The sequence below is a fragment of the Notechis scutatus genome, chromosome 4 (genome assembly GCF_049901735.1).
Source record: "Notechis scutatus isolate UNSWTSFEM ecotype Mainland chromosome 4, rNotScu1.2, whole genome shotgun sequence".
NCBI lineage: Eukaryota > Metazoa > Chordata > Lepidosauria > Squamata > Elapidae > Notechis > Notechis scutatus.
Genome location: NC_142012.1, coordinates 29,975,362 through 29,992,799, shown reverse-complemented (window position 1 = coordinate 29,992,799; position 17,438 = coordinate 29,975,362). Strand labels below are relative to the sequence as shown.

Genomic DNA, 17,438 nt, shown 5'->3' with positions numbered 1-17,438 from the left:
CGTCCTGCAGGGACTATCTGTCGCTCAGGGTTGCAATGAGGAGGCATTGGCGTTCCCTGAACTTGGTGGTTTGCTGGCAGACGTTTTATTACCCGACTAGGTAACAACATCAGATGTTACCTAGTCAGATAATGAAACGTCTGCAAGCAAACCACCAAACTCGGACCCCCCCACACCCCCCACCCCCGTCCTTGAAAAAGTGTTTCTGAGTGAAACTGGTCCCTGGCACAAAAAAGGTTGGTGACCACTGCTATAAACCACATATCTAATGGAATTTCATTAGCCATTCATTTTACATTTTCACGTATCAGCAGATGTGGCTTCCACTGATGATTTGTGTGTTCCATATTTTAGAATTCTAGTATATTTGATTCATAATCAGACTGAAAATGTAATACATGTAATGGCTTGGAAATTTTTTAGACAAGATTGTAAGTCATAGTGATTCAAACTTACAATGCATTGAAGAAGTGGTAACTATTGCAAGGTTCCTATGGTCACATCACCATCTGCTACCTTCATTGCCGGCTTCTGACAAGATCAGTTGGGAATCCGGTAGAAGGCTACAAATGATGACCATGTCATACTAAACTTCAGAGGATTTGCTTAATGACAACCAGGAATTATCACTATGCAGTACAGTCATCTGACATTGTGCTTTATACAGTATGGCTTACTGATAAGTTCTAGTTACTGATAATAAGCAAGAATTAACTTTAATTGCTCAATTTAGAAAAAGCTTTACTTCCATGGGATCCGTTCTTTCTTCAGGAATCTGCTAGGTCAATTTATTTTCCAGCTTTAAGTAAGATAATAGTTCAAATATTGCTGTTTTAGAGGCCCTGTTTTGCTCACTTTCTATTGAGAAACTTTTTAATTTACCATCAATCAGTGATAGGAGCAACAGTTAAGTCAGATAATTTACTTGCAGGTACCATTTTTTTATAGGAGGAAGTCATGATTGGTCTGCACAAAGGCGTCTTTGTAAATACAAAACTCCTTTTCTACAATTCAGTTGTAAATTTCATATATCCATATCCATTTCATTTTGGCCATTTGTTTTGTGAATAGAACTTTAACCATATCGATAAAGCAAATACAGAAGTACAATAGATACAAAGGTCCCAATTTATTGAATTAAATGCTGCACTATGTTGCAAAGAGTTCTCTCTCTTCAGCAATATATTTTTCTGTTAGATGACACAAAACAGAACAATTATGAATGGTAGAGTGACCAAACCTAAATCCAGTTTGTTCTTTGAGTAGCAAGTTCTTTTCAATTAGCCAGTCCTCAGTGTTGTATAAAAGGTATTTGGCAATTTGTTTTGTGAAAGATGACCTGTCTGCATCTAGCCCCAAATATACCCACATCATTTTGCAAAATTAAGTGAACACAGTAAGCCTTTGCAAGATGAAAATATTTTTAGCCATAGGAAAAATTGGACAGCAAATATCAGAACTGACACCCACCTGAGTTTTTAGTTTAGCTTTACTATCTATCCTTTGGTTGCCACCAATTATAAATTATCCCAAACATTTAATATATTTTGAAGTGGCCACATTTCTCTCTAGGTTATTTTTAGCCTAGTTCCTCCATTTCAGATGATGCTACATGTCTCTACATTTAAGATCAATACTGTGACACAAATTCCTGAAAGCTTTAACTAGTAAGTATTCATTGATAATCCAAGGGAAAGTTTAGCTTTGTCTCTTTTAAATTGCAACTTTTGTATATTTTATCTAGTGTAAAAATAAACCTGTAATACATTTTTTTTGTCAGAATACAAGTTGATAGGATCAAAATTTGATGTTAAATTCTGATGGTTTATAATGGCACTATCTTATCCCTTTTTTATAGTTGCCACACCACAGGCTTCTTTAGATAAGCTGTACATTTGGGGAAGGTGTTGCGATGAAAGTAAAGGAAGGCTATCATCAATTTGAGGAAAAATTCAAGAACGTGTATAAACTCAATTAGCTTAAAGGCAGTTGTGATGTTATCTAAGATTTGCATTCTATCTGTAATCCTGTGGATTCTTCCAAAATTGGGAATTCACTAACCCATCTTAATTGCACTTCTGGGAAATGGAGTATACATTGATTAGAATATATATATGTATGACTTTTTGCCTGAGAGAGGTATAAAGGGGGGGAAATGGCATTATTTTGGAACAAAGGACAGAAGAGCTAAATTAGTTGAATTTTCAATGCACAAATTATTTCAGCTGATGACAAAATCTTTATTTTTCAAATGGTATTTTTTTAACAAAATTTAAGATTTCTTTATGTTTTAGTGATTTGAGCTGTAGGTTTAACTTTCAATTAGTTTCAGTCCAAAACTTAAGTCACTTCTGGTTATATAGTACACATAGAAATAGATGCATAAGCCAACAGTTCAAATCTATATCAGAAAGGGCAAATATTTAATTATGCAACATATGTATAAAGGGAATTTACCAAGTATCACTCAATTCACCTGATCAAAAAAGTTATGGTAAAAGTATCATATTTTACACACACACACACACACAGAGATATATGTACACAGAGACACAACTCTACACAAATTGGTTTTGGACATAAAAATGAAATATAGGTTTGCAATATTTTGCAATACCAAAGGAAAGCACACAGATTGTGTAATTAGAAATCACACACTATAATAACAATTTTTTTGAAAATAATCACTTTTATAAACCAACGCAAACATTCAACAACAAAAGAAAAAAGCTTCAACCCACAGTACAAGACAAATGCAGTTTAATCTATTTCATGCATCTCCCCCATAGTTCATTTAGGGAATTTTCAGTGCAAAACTATCTTAAAAGTTCGTTTGTAACAGGTGTAAAATTATTTTGGAAATGCACGGAATCTACTTTTGTCTTATATACATATTTTCTCATAGGCACTATTAGTCATTCCTGCGTTAGGACTCCTTGGAAGAATTTGTTACCAACTGAGTATACTACCCACGTGATATATGGAGATTCTTGATTGTTTTTAAGTAGTTCAAGAAATACACAAATACACACACACACAACCACTATGGATATAAAACAGTAAACCATCTTAAGACACAAAAATAGTGATTGCAAAAAAATTAAGGTATTTTAAGTAAAGCAAAATAAAGTCTCACATATTCAAGTTTCACAAGTTTTTTTGAGATGAAAAGCTTTGGATTGGAAGTATATCAAAAATAGTGATTTGAGAGTTCTCAGATTCAACATACCATATGCAATGCTATACATTGTATTTGGTGCATCATTCTTTATCATCAGATATGAAATAACCAGTTAACTTTTCACTATATCTTCTTTCTTCTCTATCACAAACTTAAATCTTTATGGGAAAAATAAAACTCAAACAAAAACACAATTTTTATGTTTAAAACACAATCGTATTTAGTCTTAAGAAATTAAATAAAGCAAAATTAGTTTTTATCAATTACCAAATTAAAATACCTAACCACTTAAATTTCTGAAAGGCCCATCTTTCCTTTGACAAAACAAAAAATACTCTGATCTTTAACAAAACAGAAATGTAAGCCTTGAGCATATATCTCAGCATTTATATGCATGCTGAATGTCTAGATTTGATAGTTAAGACAACTGTAGCCCTCGGTAACTATCTCCCATGTTTGACCTTCTCTCATTCCGATATGGCCTCCCTCTGAAATTACGATGATAATGCGAGCCTTCCCCTCTATTTCGAGTAGGTGACCCCTTCCATGGTTCATTTTTGGGATGTTGATATCTTCCTCTCCCAGGTAGATAGCTCCTTTCACTTCTAGGTCTTCTACCACCACCATAAGTTTGATTATAAAATTGTTTTGATCGGCCGCTTATAAGCATATCAGATACTTCATGCTCATCTTCAGAGCTCTCTTCCCTTGCCCTTGGTACTTTACTTTCCTCCCCACTTGCTGATATAAATGCATTAGATTTGTTACTCTTTTCCTTATGGCCAAGAACATTTTTAAATTCAGATTTTGAAGCTGATGTTTGTCTCTTGATGTCCTGTGTTTCTGTGGGAAGGAGGTTTTGGAGTAGAAATTTTGTTTGGGTAGCAGGTGGGATAGGAGGACTGGTCTGCTGATCCTTAGGCACTCCGGCTGAGGTTTTATTTAGGACATCACATTCATTCTTGATGGCAGTTTTAGGGAGAGGTATGCCTTGGAGATTTCTTTCACCCTTGGTTTCCTGAAGTGGCTCGGCACATTCAGCAACTGGAACTGAAGAAGTTTCCTCCACAGACAAGACCGTATCACCTCTCTTGGCCTCCTGTGCCACAACTTGCCTCAATCCAGAATTTTCAATATAACCTGGAACAGGATATCCATACCAAAATTGAGGGAAAACTGATGCAAGTGGTACAGAACCTAAAAATGGATTCTGCCCAAAAGGAGGTTGTGGAAATATATTTTTGCCTCCTAGGGACTCCTCATAACCAGTGTGTAATGCTTGTGCTGGATTCTCAGACTCTACGCAGACAAGTCCTTGACTTTCAGGCACTTGGGTAGCATGTATAAACAGGGGCATGGGTGAAGACATAGGATCAGTCTGCAGACTTTGTCCATTCATTCTGACGTCATTTGGTACATGGAATGGTCCATCTATTTGTTCATTTTCATTCTGAGTCAAAGGTATCTCCTGCATCCAAGGATGATGAGAATACATTGCAACTGGCACCTTTGGATACATTCTACAGGCATTCAGGTAAGCTTGATGTAGAGGGTACAAATAGGAGTGCGGTGCCCACATGGGACAACTGTATGCCTGAAGAAATGCAACAAAGATGATTTTCATTACATTTTAAAAGTAGATTACATCAGATTATTATTTTATAAATTATTACATGCTTAATGCATTGTTTTATTCCATGCATAAAATAATTGTTCCGGGCTGAAGATGTGGTCTTATAAATAATTACTAGTACCCTTTATATTTGTTACAAATATACCAACTATTAATAAAAGCATCAAAAATCCAACAGCACACATGCTCTGAATGGGCACATATGCAGAAAAGCCATAGGGGCTATGTTGAGAATATCCAAGTCATGAGGTTTCCATACAATTCACAGCAGTAGACCATTCAATATAACATAAAACTTGACTCCTATTGGTTTCCTTAATACCCTTTTGAAATCTTCTCAACAACAATAAGGAAGTGGAAGAGTGTTGCTTTCTGCTGAGATATTTTCTGGAGGTCTCCCAAGTAAGCCCATATAATAACATTAGCCAGTTTCCAACATCAACTTTATTAACACGTTCTAAGCATTAGTTTATTATTCTTCCATGGTAATGTTTTTTTAAAATTATACATATATGTAAGCTAGGGGTAGGCAACCATATGCCTTCAAAATGTTTTGAACTACAATTTCCATAATTAAATGCCCATGATGGATGGAACTAATGGAATTAGTCCCAAATATCCAGAAAGTAATAGTCATCTCCCCTGGGTTAAACAAAATCTAAACAGCCTAGGATTATGCCACTGCCCTGAGCTAATGTTAAATAAACATGGATTATAACGACTAGCTGTTTAAACCACTTTTTCCTACAAGATCTTACTTGGTAACTGTTGTAACTTTTTATTTGTAAAAGTATATTTAAAATAAATCACTATTTTTATTGTAACATATATTGAAAATCTTTAATAAGCCAGAAGTATAACAAAATCTCGGGACATTTTTGTAGAATGCTGGCAAGCTGTTCTGTAGAGCCACTTTGGTATAGTGGTTAAGGTGTTGGCCTAGAAACCAAGAGACTATCTGTTCTACACCTCCTTTATGCATGAAAGCTGACTGGTGACTGTGATAATCAGTCTTTTTTAGCCCACTTCGTCTCACTAAGTTGTGTGGGAAAAATAGGAGGCAGGAGTACTAAATATGTTCACAATCTTGGGTTTATAATGAGATTATAATAATTAGTTTCCCATACCCTCAGCTAATTATTCTAATTTACAATTTTTAAACAATACTTTAAAAATCATTCAGCTTTTTGCACAATTTTACAAAACAGAGAATGTTGATAATTACCTTTATACCAAGATTGAAGAAAAATCTGAGGATATTTTTATCTTTACGAAAAGAAAAAATATATAGTTCAGTTTATGCATATAAATTAAAACATAGAAATTCAGCAATCAAAATGTTCATATTTCTAAAGCTTTAGAGTTATATTTGACTCAGTAGTTCTTAATGAACTATTGAGACTCAATGAAACTACTACTAAATATATAGCATTTCTTACTGTTGTCACTACTTACACACACACACACCACACCCCCTCCCACACACATACTTCATTTGATAAGGAAGGGGCAACTCTTACCATTTGGTAGATCTTCTCCTGTACCACATAAAGAATATGAAGGAATAATAACTCGTTCCCCCTTTTCATTAATTGGGAATCCAGGGTACAAGGGATCCTGATAAAGATTCAGTGTTTGAGGCATAGATATTAAAGGCTGACTAACTGCTTGGAGTGTTACTGGAATGGCAGCAACTGGATTGGAGGTTGCCTGACTCATAGTTGAATCTACTCCAGCGGTTGGTGTTGGTATCACAGATGATACAGGAATTTGGGATGGAACACCTAAGACATGAACAAAGAAAAACACAAACATGAATCTAAGCAACTGAAAAGAGAAGCTATTATTCTCAAATTGTCCAAGGCAGGCAGAGAAAAGTACAAATTCAATCAAAGCTATTATTGAAGATTGTTGTCAGAGCAGAGGGTGAAATGAAGTATAGCATGGTCAATATTTGGATTTTTCAGCTGTGAAATATTATGGCCTTTATGGATAATAATTTCTGTATTACTCTTATAGTTACTTTTATTATATACCGCTATGAATGCATGTGAAATGCAGACATATGTATATATTAAGTAAATGAATAAGAAATCCCAAAATCAAGCAAACACATACACACACGGACATGTAACTTTAATTTTACTTCTGAAAACTGAATATTGGTTAGTATAAAAATGCTAACAATCTTCTATTGTAAAACCAGTTTGGGAATAAAAGGGTTTTCCCCTTGCAAACCTGTTAATCCATAGTCTGTTGATTCACTTGACCAAGCTGGCACAACAGCTGGTGCAGAAGGCACAGTGGGAGGCAAATGTATTTCAGGAACAGTTGAAGATGGGGTAGCATTCATAACTGATAACGATTTCTGTAAAAATAATATGGACTTTAAATACTTTTTAAAAATCAATTTTAATATATTTTAAATTAAAACAATATAATTCAGTGTTAAAATCTGAAAATTAATTTTCAGTCCCATTCTTTTATAGTCCCATTCTTTGTTCAGTTGAATTGAACCAGTCTTGCCTTTCTGGAAATATGCAGGGAACATGGGCCAAAGTATACTTCATGCAAAATATCATTGACAACATTTGCATTCCATGATCAGTTGCATATACATCCTTTTGTAAGACAACTTAAGGCAAATTAACAGTACACATTACACAGTCCTATCATCTTTAGTGAGGACAACTCAGTTTGAAGTAGCTTAATATTCACTCTCTGTGCATGCTTCATTGCTCCACAAGAAAAATATAAAAAAAGAATTCTATTTGATTAGCCAATTTCTTGGAAATATATATACAGGAAATTGACAAACTTCAATTAAGGTAATCTTTCCCCTGAAACGGCCACAGAAATTTAAACATGCATCTCTTACCTGCTCAGCTGACGGTGAATGAATATTTCCATTGCTTGAGGGAGATGATATACCTGCAACAGCTACATCCTCCTTAGTGTCCTGCAAATTAAAAAGAACACTTGATTGTGTCCATTTTGCAAAAGAAGAAAGATGACCAGGATGCATCACAGTGTACCATGCTTACCTTAGACATTCTGGGATCTAGCTTCCGATTTGAGAGAATCTGCTCAAGATTAGACACTGCAATAATGTGTGAGAAAGCAGCAAAATTAACAAAATCACAGAATACCAGAAAGCAGGTACTGCAACTTTCAGATGTTATGAACTTCTATATCATCTCTCGCCAATATAGCCAACAACACGGGAACCTAAAACCTAATAAACTAGGTGTATTTTCAGAGCACAGGATTATTCATCTATGTTCTGAAAATACACCAAGATTTTAGGGTCTCCAAGCACTCCAATCTGTGCTATTCTTTTACTACATTATCTCCTTTATTGAATAATATTCTAATATCTTTAATATGAAAATATATTGGCCATCAATCCAAAGAAAGCCCAATATCTGCCTTTGTTCATACCTTTCTTATCCTTTTCATCTTTATTTTTTATCACCTGTTCTTCCTTCAGGTTGCCGATTCTTCTCCCGTTAGGAACTTGGGATGTTTGCCATGCAGAGGTCTCATTAGTCTGTGTAGCTACTTGAGACACAGATGTATTCTGAAATAAAGGAATACGAACCTGAGAGAGCTCCTAAATCTCTGAAATAATGACCCAAGAAATGATGGGTCATCCAGTATGCAGTTAAAATCCAAGTCAAGTCATCTTCCCCAAACTGAGAATGAATTATTAAACCTACACTCTCAAAATGAGTAAAAGTCCTTTTGAACTTCCTTATATTGAGTCCCAATCCAAAGCATTTGTTCCTGTTCTGAATATATAATCGCAAAGTTTAATTATCTGCACAATGGTCAAAACTCGAAGAGCTACAATTTTAAGTGCTCTTCCTCCTTAGCCTAGCAAACATTCTGCATCACAAAATTCCCCTCTGATTTTTAAAGCCAGACTGGGGAATATGAGGGAATACTATTTATTAAAACAAAAATACTACTTGAACAGACAAATATCATAAAATACTGAATGTGTCCAGCCTATGAACAAAATCAGGAAGATCAGGTTGTGGCTATGTTCCTTTACTATATTTAACCTCATTGTAATGGGGTAATTTCTATTCAAATTAATAGATCAGTTGAATCTTGTGAATTAGGTTTTTCTTTGTCCCTACAGTAGAAGTTATTAGTGTATGTATTCCTTGAATAGCAGTATACCTATCCAAGCTCTGTTGTGTTTCTTAACCGAGAAAAAATGATAATAGCTAATGGCAGACCCATTTTTAGTTTTAGAAATGCAAAGTGTATTGTTGCCAGCACCCTTCTTGCTTATTTGTCTGATTATCAAACTGATATCTCAATGTGCACTGGATCTGTCTAAGAGTCAGCACTCTTAATAATGAAACCAAGCCTTAACATGGATATTAGAGTTGAGTGCAAGTCATTAATATGGGACAGCTGTCCAGTATAGTTACATGAGCTGTGCAGCTCTTAGATGCACTGGCCTCCAATACGTACCTAATTAAGTTAGATGTTGGTGCCAACATTGTCTGAAGGACTCCCATGTTTTGAAAAGAAAACATTTTAAAATTTGGTTTATCTTATTAGACATCTTAGGATTTGGTGCAGAATGTCTGTACTATTCGAGTGCCATAGTATATAACAGATTCAACTGGCAAAGCAAAACATATCAGATAATATTTCGGTTGTGACTGTTTCTTTCATTATTCACTGGAACAGAATAATGTACTATAGTCGAGAATACACAGAGCCCAATGGCAAACCCAGCATACATACCAAAAGCGCAGGAAAAGCTTCTTCATCCTGGAATTGGATTTCATACAGTGAATTAACTTCATCTATAGCTTGTTTCTCTCTATGTTCCTCTGGAGAAAGACCAACATTACAATTCTTGTCTCGGTGGTCCAATTCTTGCACTTTCTCACAATCTGTTTTTCTGGGGGTGGGTGGGGGGGCGAGAATTACATCTATTAAAACTGCAACAGTTTCACCACCCCTTTAAAAAGTAAAGATTTCCTTTGTCCAGTCGGGTCTGACTCTCAGGGGCAGGGTTCATCTCCCATTTCTTAGCCGAGGAAGACAGCTTTGTCTGAAGACACTTCCATGGCCATGTGGCCACCTTGACCATATGCCAAGATGCACTGAACGCTGTTACCTTCCCACCAAAGTGGTAACTATTCATCTACTCACTTGCTTTCAAATGCTAGTTAGGCAGGAGCTGGGGCAAGTGATGGAACTCTTCTGTCCTGCAGAGTTTGGACCTCAAACCCCAGCTGTTAGCTTTCCAGCTGACAAATTTAGCATCTTTAATCACTTGAGTCATCAAACCCCTCCATTATCCTTTTACAGCATGTCAAATATTCATTTGGTCTTGTTTTTAAGAAACCGGGCACTGCATATACAATGTGTAATAGCCAAATGGTGCTTCATCTGATGTTGACTGCTTTGGCCTGCAACATTGCTGGATGAAAAGCTAATCCTACATTTCAAGCTAATCTAAACTTTTTATCACTGGAACCTATCTTCATTTAAATATTACTGTTTTAGTTTCTCAACAGAAAATCCAAGGAGAATAATCCTATCAGAAAGTACATTAATGTATCAATATTGCAATATATGTTCATTCATACTTGGTGGCAATGACACAAAGCTCAGCAGTTCTGAAAGATGAATGGCTACAGAAATATACCAATTTTAAATGCTGACTTTCCATTTGTGCCAGCTTTTTTTGGTTAATCATCACCTCCGAGCCATATATTCTTACAAAAGTATACTGAGGTGACATTATGTATGGTTAGCTCTTGGAAAGACACAATGCCTGCCACAAAAAAAATTACATTTAATTACTCCATTTGAGGACTGGCAGAATAAGGTTGGTGGGTATGTTTCAATGTCAAAAAATAACTTGATGTAAAAAAAATCCCATCTGGTATTAACTTTAACATAATTTGGAAATTGTTAATTGACTATAATTTTGCATGTACTGATAGTTCTCAGTTAACAACCATTTGTTTAATGACCAAAGTTACAATGAGGCTGAACAAGTACTTATGACTGATTCTCAAAGTTCCAGGTGTCCAAGCATCCAGTCACATGACCACGAACTGGGCATTTAGCAAGCACTTGTACTTAATGACAATTGCAACATCCCACAGTCCCATGGTCACCATTTGCAACCTTCCCTGTGCACTTCTATAAGCAAAGTCAACAGGGAAGCCAGCAGCAAAGTTCACAAATCGCTCTGTAAGTCATTCACACACACACCCCACAACAGCAGCCACCCTCAGCCCTACTGCATCTCACAGGTGACCACACATTCTCCCCCTCCTCACAGTAATCATTTACCTGCCTGCCAATCTGTTTACAAGTCATCCAGGGCTCACTTACAGTCTTCACTTAACAAAGGCAACGGAGAGTGACATCACTAAACTATGGGGTCATGTGGCATCACACTTTATAACTGCATCACTTGGCAACAGAAATCCAGTTCCAATTATTAAGGACCAACCATACAATTTTGCATAATCCAAGTTTAAGGTTTCTCTTAACAAAATGTCTTCAATCTTTTGATTGTCTGGTGTCTGTCAGGTGCAAACTACCATGAACATTCACTGAATTTAAAGCACTAAGGAGTTTATTGCTACCTATACACAAGAATCTGGTAAATTAACAGTCCAAGCTAAAGTGGTGATAGAGAAGGATCAACAAAATTCATGGTGGAGGCTGGTCTCGGGGTCTCTTGTGGCTGCACAATTATCCCAAACTAATGTCATGTTTAACCCCACTTTCCAGCTTAGCCTGCTCACCTCCTACATGTCATATACTTACTTCAGACAAGTAGCTTTGGATACTTCAATTTTTCTTCAAGTTTAGCTAGAAATTCTTGTTTCTTCTCATTGTAATAAGTCCTATCATTTTGGCTGTTTTTGTTAATCTATGACTTTAATAACAGTCTTTATAAAGGGTCAAATTGAGATATGATTACACAGTTCTAATTTATTAGTAAAATAATAGAGGAATATTTCCCTTTGTCTTAGTATTTTGTAAGTTCCTATGAAGTTCATACATTTTGTAAATAATTCCTTTTTCTTTTCTATCTTCACTCTTAAGTATTTTGAAAAAGAAATTCAAATTGAACCAAAATGAAATGAAATAAAATAAAGCATAGAAAGAGCAATTAGTAACTCCTATTTTAAAATGCCAAGTTGTAGCCAAAAAAGTATGAGATATTAGTCACCTTACAGCTTGAAGAGGGCTTCTGCCTTGAGTTTTGTGATGAGCAGAAGATTGTTGAGAAGACACCCCCAAACTGGGCAAGTGATGCTGTCTTGTGATTTGCGTTCGAGGAGATAAAACTGATGTGGTTTTTATTAGCTTGTTTGGATTTTTGGAACCTCTGCAATCTGTATCTGGGAGACACATTTTGCATCAGTTAATCCAAAACAGATCAGCAATCAAGTCAGTAGAATTCAAGTTAAAAACACATACCAGTCTGAACATTTTGCCCATGCACCGAAGTGGCTTTCTTAATTTTCTTCCCTGGTACTGTGCTCCAGGTTTCCAAAGGAGTTGCCTGTGGAAGAGGTTTAATGTTTCTTAGCAGTACTGAATGCCTGATGGAAGAAAGAAGAAACAAAACCTCTGTAATAATTTCACTGTTGCGCTGAAGGCATTAGTAAAACCAAACAGGCTGCTAACAGAACCTGTACACAATTATGGAACATAATTTTTAATTTCTCTGTATGTGTATTTAATTTACATTTCTATTGCACAACAGAGGTATAGCAGTTTATGGTCTAGATTAGGAACAGGAAACCCAACCTCTGTTATGCTTAGTTGCATAACAGGGTTGTTTCTGTGGAAGAAAAATGGGAAGAGGGAATGTTATATTTGCCATATTTGCAATGTTATATTTGCTGAATACCTGAATGAAAGGTGGGGTATAAATCAAATAAGTAAATCACCTTCAAGTTGTTCATAGTATTATTTTAATACTTTAAGAAGAAGAAAGAATATTAAGGAATGTTAGATGATCAATAATTAAAACTGTCCCTTTTAAACAGAATTCATGTTTCTTTCAAATAGGCAAGAGGTATCCACTCCTCTCCAGTGTTTCACTGTGTGACACAATGTCACTTCTTTCCAAACAGTGTTTACATTGCTGTTATGAACTGCAAGAAACGCAGAGTTAAATCCAGTGATGTTTTTACTTAACTTGGGCAACTGAAATACATTCCAATAAGCAATCACTGCCATTTCCCCTCCTGAATCTAATGGCTCCAATTTTTGTTGACTTTAAAAACACATATTTTGATTGGTTTTTAACAAATCTATATTTAATAGTTTTTCACAATTAATACCTTTTACTATTTATTTCATTTGTACCCTTCCTTTACTGTTTTTATAAATAACCCAAGTGATGGACAAACCTAATACTCTTTCATCTTCCTATTTTCCCACAACAGCCCTGAGAGGTGAGGTGAATTGAGAGAAAGTAACTGGTCCAAAATAATTGATTTGCTTTCATGCCTAAGGTAAGACTAATACAGTCTTTTGCTTCCCGATGCCTTAACCACTAGTTTTTAACATAGTTCCATCATTTCTTGCTAGACTGCAGTTTTATATCTGCTCTAGTAAATAAGGATGCAAATTACAGAACAATTTTTTAGCGACATAAAAGTACTAAATAAATTACTAGAATTTCCCGATAATTGTGCATAAAAAGTATTTCTCTGAACATAATCTATTTAATTAATCATTTTAGTATCTCACATTTATTGTTAGATAATACTATCACATGCAATTATCAACACACTTTACTTCTAAGAGAATATAAATTTAGTAATTTCGTGTATTACTTAAATATTAGAAGGATTTTTAATGGAAATGACATGTGTCAAAAATACATAGTCCTTTCAAGAATCTAATTCAAAACATTCTAGCACTGAATATTATTTATATACAAAACTCCATCCTGCCTTTTTAATGCACCACTTACAAGTGTCATTATCTACAAATCTTTCATTAATATTTCGCAAACCAGGAAAAATCTGACCGAACAGAAACCAACAACATTCCATTTTGGATAGCAAAATGTGTACACTTTAGAACACTACATAGTTCTATTACAGATTATGGAGGGAGATCTTGTGCGGTCATCAAAAATTTTAGGTCTGACCTCCGTAAATGCTTCTAAAATGTGAAGTAAGAGAATCTATTACTTCACAAATTAGGCTATCCCACAGTATTTACTATTCCACCATTCATCCCAAGGTTACTTACTTAACACCAAGTTCTTCCACAAAAACAGTAACTGGTCCATCTGCAGACTGGACTTCTTGAATGTGAGCATTGTAATACCTTCCACTGTGCTCTAAATATACCTATGGAGAAAGTAAAATAAATTGTATGCAAAGGAAATACAGGAAAGAGGTTTATAAATTAGTAAGTTTTTTCTAATCCATTCTAATTTTAGTGCCATACAGGTAATTGAATGATGCAGAACGGTGAGAAATTCAGGAGAGATTAAATAAAGTATTTGTTTAATGATATAGCACTTTAAACTCTGGAATTGATTGCTGTAAGTTGTGCCAATCACTTTAATTTTTTAAAAAGAAAACAAAGCTAACAATGAATACATGTCATGATTGTACCAGATACAGAATGTCTTTCAAAAGCTGCCAAAAATATTAGTACTCTTTTTAGTCCCAAATTTGTCATGGAGTAATTTGAAACTAAACCAAACTTATGGCATCTGCCGTTCTTTACTCCATAGTCCATAAGGCTTCTATGGGGGAAAAAAAACCTCCTTTGACCCAATAGATTTTTCCAATTTTAAGGCAATCCCAGTTCCTTACCAAGCACAATGGTTAGTAGGCATGTGAAAAAGGGGTCTTCTGAGTGGCTTCAGGCTATGGAATTTAGAAACTATACAATGTTCTGGATGCTCCAAAGTCACTATATCTGGGAGGACTGGGAGTCCTCAAGCAGGCAAAATGAATCAATGAAGATAATGAACAAATGGCTGAATCAGAAACAGAGTACAAGGTAATAAGCCAAAGTAGCACAATGAAATAAACAATGGGCTTATCAACATTTCATCCCGGAGAGGCAGTGCAAATTTAATGTAACAGCAAATTCTTCTATCCCTGAATCATCATGCCCAACCTTGCTCCAGACACATTTCCACCTTGCAAAGCTGCTCTTAGAAGCATATATCCCTGATGGGGGGAAAGTGGTAATCTAAGTGAAACACTATACATGATGCTGAAAAATGAAAGAGCTGTTAAGCAGAGTTACTCAGATGTAATGCCACCTACTTTACATTTATCTCCAACAGAATACTGCATGCCAGCAGCAATAGAAAAATCTTCTTTTTGCTGATCTGCAAGCACAAAAAGAAAACGCATTATACTATACTCTTAGGAGAGCACAAAAAAAAAATACTCAGCTTCCTCTGTCTTTCTTCCCAGAGTGAGTGATTTCAGCACTAGCTCCTTACCTATTTTTGACTGCCGCCAGACTTCGTATTCAACATTTTGATAAACTAATGGATTAAGGGAATGAAGAACCTTTCCAGATAAGCTTGTAACATTATGAGATTTCCCATGTTTATGAAGCTATTATGCAAAAAGATAAAAAATACTTCGAAAAATAAATGATTCTATACAGGATATAAAAAGAATTTGAAGCAAATCCAAGCAATAGTATATCGATTATTAAATCAAAACCGTACAAACATACATACAAAATAAGAACATCTTCATGTAAAAAATTTCTAAGTATTATTCATGATTGTTAAAAATACAATAGCCCAATATTTATGACTTGATAAGCATATAATGCAAAGCTTAGCAACTGCACAATTCACAAGACTTCACTGATTAGCAACTTCAATATTTCCTTTTCTGATATGTGGGTAAGCTATTTTTTTTCCCTTAAAGGCATATGAAGAAAAATGTGCATACCGCAAATGCTCAAAGCAATTTGCAGCATAATCCTTTATATGCTGTTTCTACCATTTCATAGATTAGTACCTTTTAAAGTTTAACTCTTTAAATCTTTCACATTAATAGCATCAGCTGCAGTGTATTATAATTAGTTCTCACTTAATGATGGACACAACTTCTGTTGCTAAGTGTGTGGTTGTGAAGTGTGATGTCACATGACCATACCACTTATCAGTGTCAGTTCCAGGAGGCCCCAGTTATCAACTTTAAATGTGGACCATACAAATCGTTAAGTGAAACAGGACATGATTACGACTTAAAACTTCCTGCCAGATTCCCCATTTACTTTGCTTATGGGAAGCTCCGCAGGGAAGATTGCAAATCATGTTCCCCATGACCATGGGATGCTGCAAAGGCTGGAGACCCAGGCTGATTGCTAAGCATCTAGATTGTGTGATCACAGGGACTCCGCCAAGAGTTGGAACTTTTAAAGACCAGTCATACATACCACTTGTTCCACACTGGTCAAAAGTTTGAACAGACATTGAATGAGTGATTATTAAATGAGGACCATTTGTACATTCTTGTTCTAATGCCTTCCTATATTCTCAAGATTATACTTCTTTATCTACTTCCCAGATAAAGAATTCTGAAATGTTTTTATATTAAGCAGCAGATCCATCTTGGATATTCCCTGAATTGTATATTGTTCTTTATAATTTCTCTATGGGAGATCGTTTTCAGATATTGACTTTAAAAAATACTCAATTTATTTCTCTCTCCAGCAATGAATATTTTATATATAAATTTTAAAAATTATCATCTGCTTTCCTTTTTTATAATAGTTTTTTCTACACCTTGTTAAGATGGATCTACCTCCCAAAGGAATGGGGCTTCTTTCCTAAGTCACACACAACACTGTATGACCAGAAGATGAAACTACAGAATTTATTTTATTCTATTATTTTATTATTTATTTTATTATTTTATTTATTTTTACTTGCCAGTAAGGCTCTTGGGCTCTGGGAGCTCTTTCTTACCTACTAAAGATAGTAAGAGTATACCAAGTAATTCTCCTAGAAGATAGGTCATAGCAACTGTGATTCCAAGTTACAGCGGATTGCAAAAATTCAAGAAGTTAATACGATCACCCAGAGTCACACTATATAAGAGGAACAGCCATAGACACTGAATAAATAGGTGAACAGACTGAAATAAAATACCTTCTTGTTGTTTGTATAACTTGTTATAGCCTCTTCACTTCTGGACAAAGGAAAAGATATACAACAGAAACATTTCAAAATCAAGTAAGAACTCTGTTTTCATATAAACAATCATTATTCATGTTTACTCTTATGAAAGAAGTAAACTGAGGAGCATAGGGATATGGTGCATTTCACTCTGAGCAGCTTCAATAGAACGATATTCTATGAAGCCAATACTAATCTATTGTCACTGTATTAAACATATATCAGACCAGTTTAATATTAACCTTAAATATTATTTTGGACAGGGACAACAGAGGAAGCTTATGCATCTCGGTGGTTCATCTCAGCTGTTCATATATAGCCCTCATACCATCAATTAGGCCCCCATCCCCACTGGCAATCTCAAGTTGTTGCTGGTTGAGTGGTAAAGTTCAGTAATTATTTAATCACATTTTTATAGCCACCCACAAAGTGAT

The 17,438-nt window shown here is 35.2% G+C and overlaps 1 protein-coding gene across 1 annotated transcript in view; it reads right to left on the bottom strand.

Moving 5' to 3' along the window:
• Positions 1-2,404: 2,404 nt before the first annotated feature.
• The window catches only part of OTUD4 (OTU deubiquitinase 4), a 28,733-nt gene continuing 13,699 nt past the window's right edge, over positions 2,405-17,438 (bottom strand). The window contains exons 8-21 of the mRNA XM_026668792.2: positions 16,978-17,017; positions 15,307-15,424; positions 15,125-15,189; positions 14,088-14,188; positions 12,294-12,418; positions 12,043-12,214; positions 9,582-9,741; positions 8,256-8,394; positions 7,859-7,914; positions 7,693-7,773; positions 7,053-7,182; positions 6,335-6,598; positions 6,040-6,080; positions 2,405-4,775 (exon numbers count right to left, since the gene is read on the bottom strand). Of these exons, the coding sequence (XP_026524577.2) occupies positions 3,600-4,775; positions 6,040-6,080; positions 6,335-6,598; positions 7,053-7,182; positions 7,693-7,773; positions 7,859-7,914; positions 8,256-8,394; positions 9,582-9,741; positions 12,043-12,214; positions 12,294-12,418; positions 14,088-14,188; positions 15,125-15,189; positions 15,307-15,424; positions 16,978-17,017 (2,668 nt within the window). The 3' untranslated portion in view covers positions 2,405-3,599. The remainder of the gene's footprint in view (positions 4,776-6,039; positions 6,081-6,334; positions 6,599-7,052; positions 7,183-7,692; positions 7,774-7,858; positions 7,915-8,255; positions 8,395-9,581; positions 9,742-12,042; positions 12,215-12,293; positions 12,419-14,087; positions 14,189-15,124; positions 15,190-15,306; positions 15,425-16,977; positions 17,018-17,438) is intronic.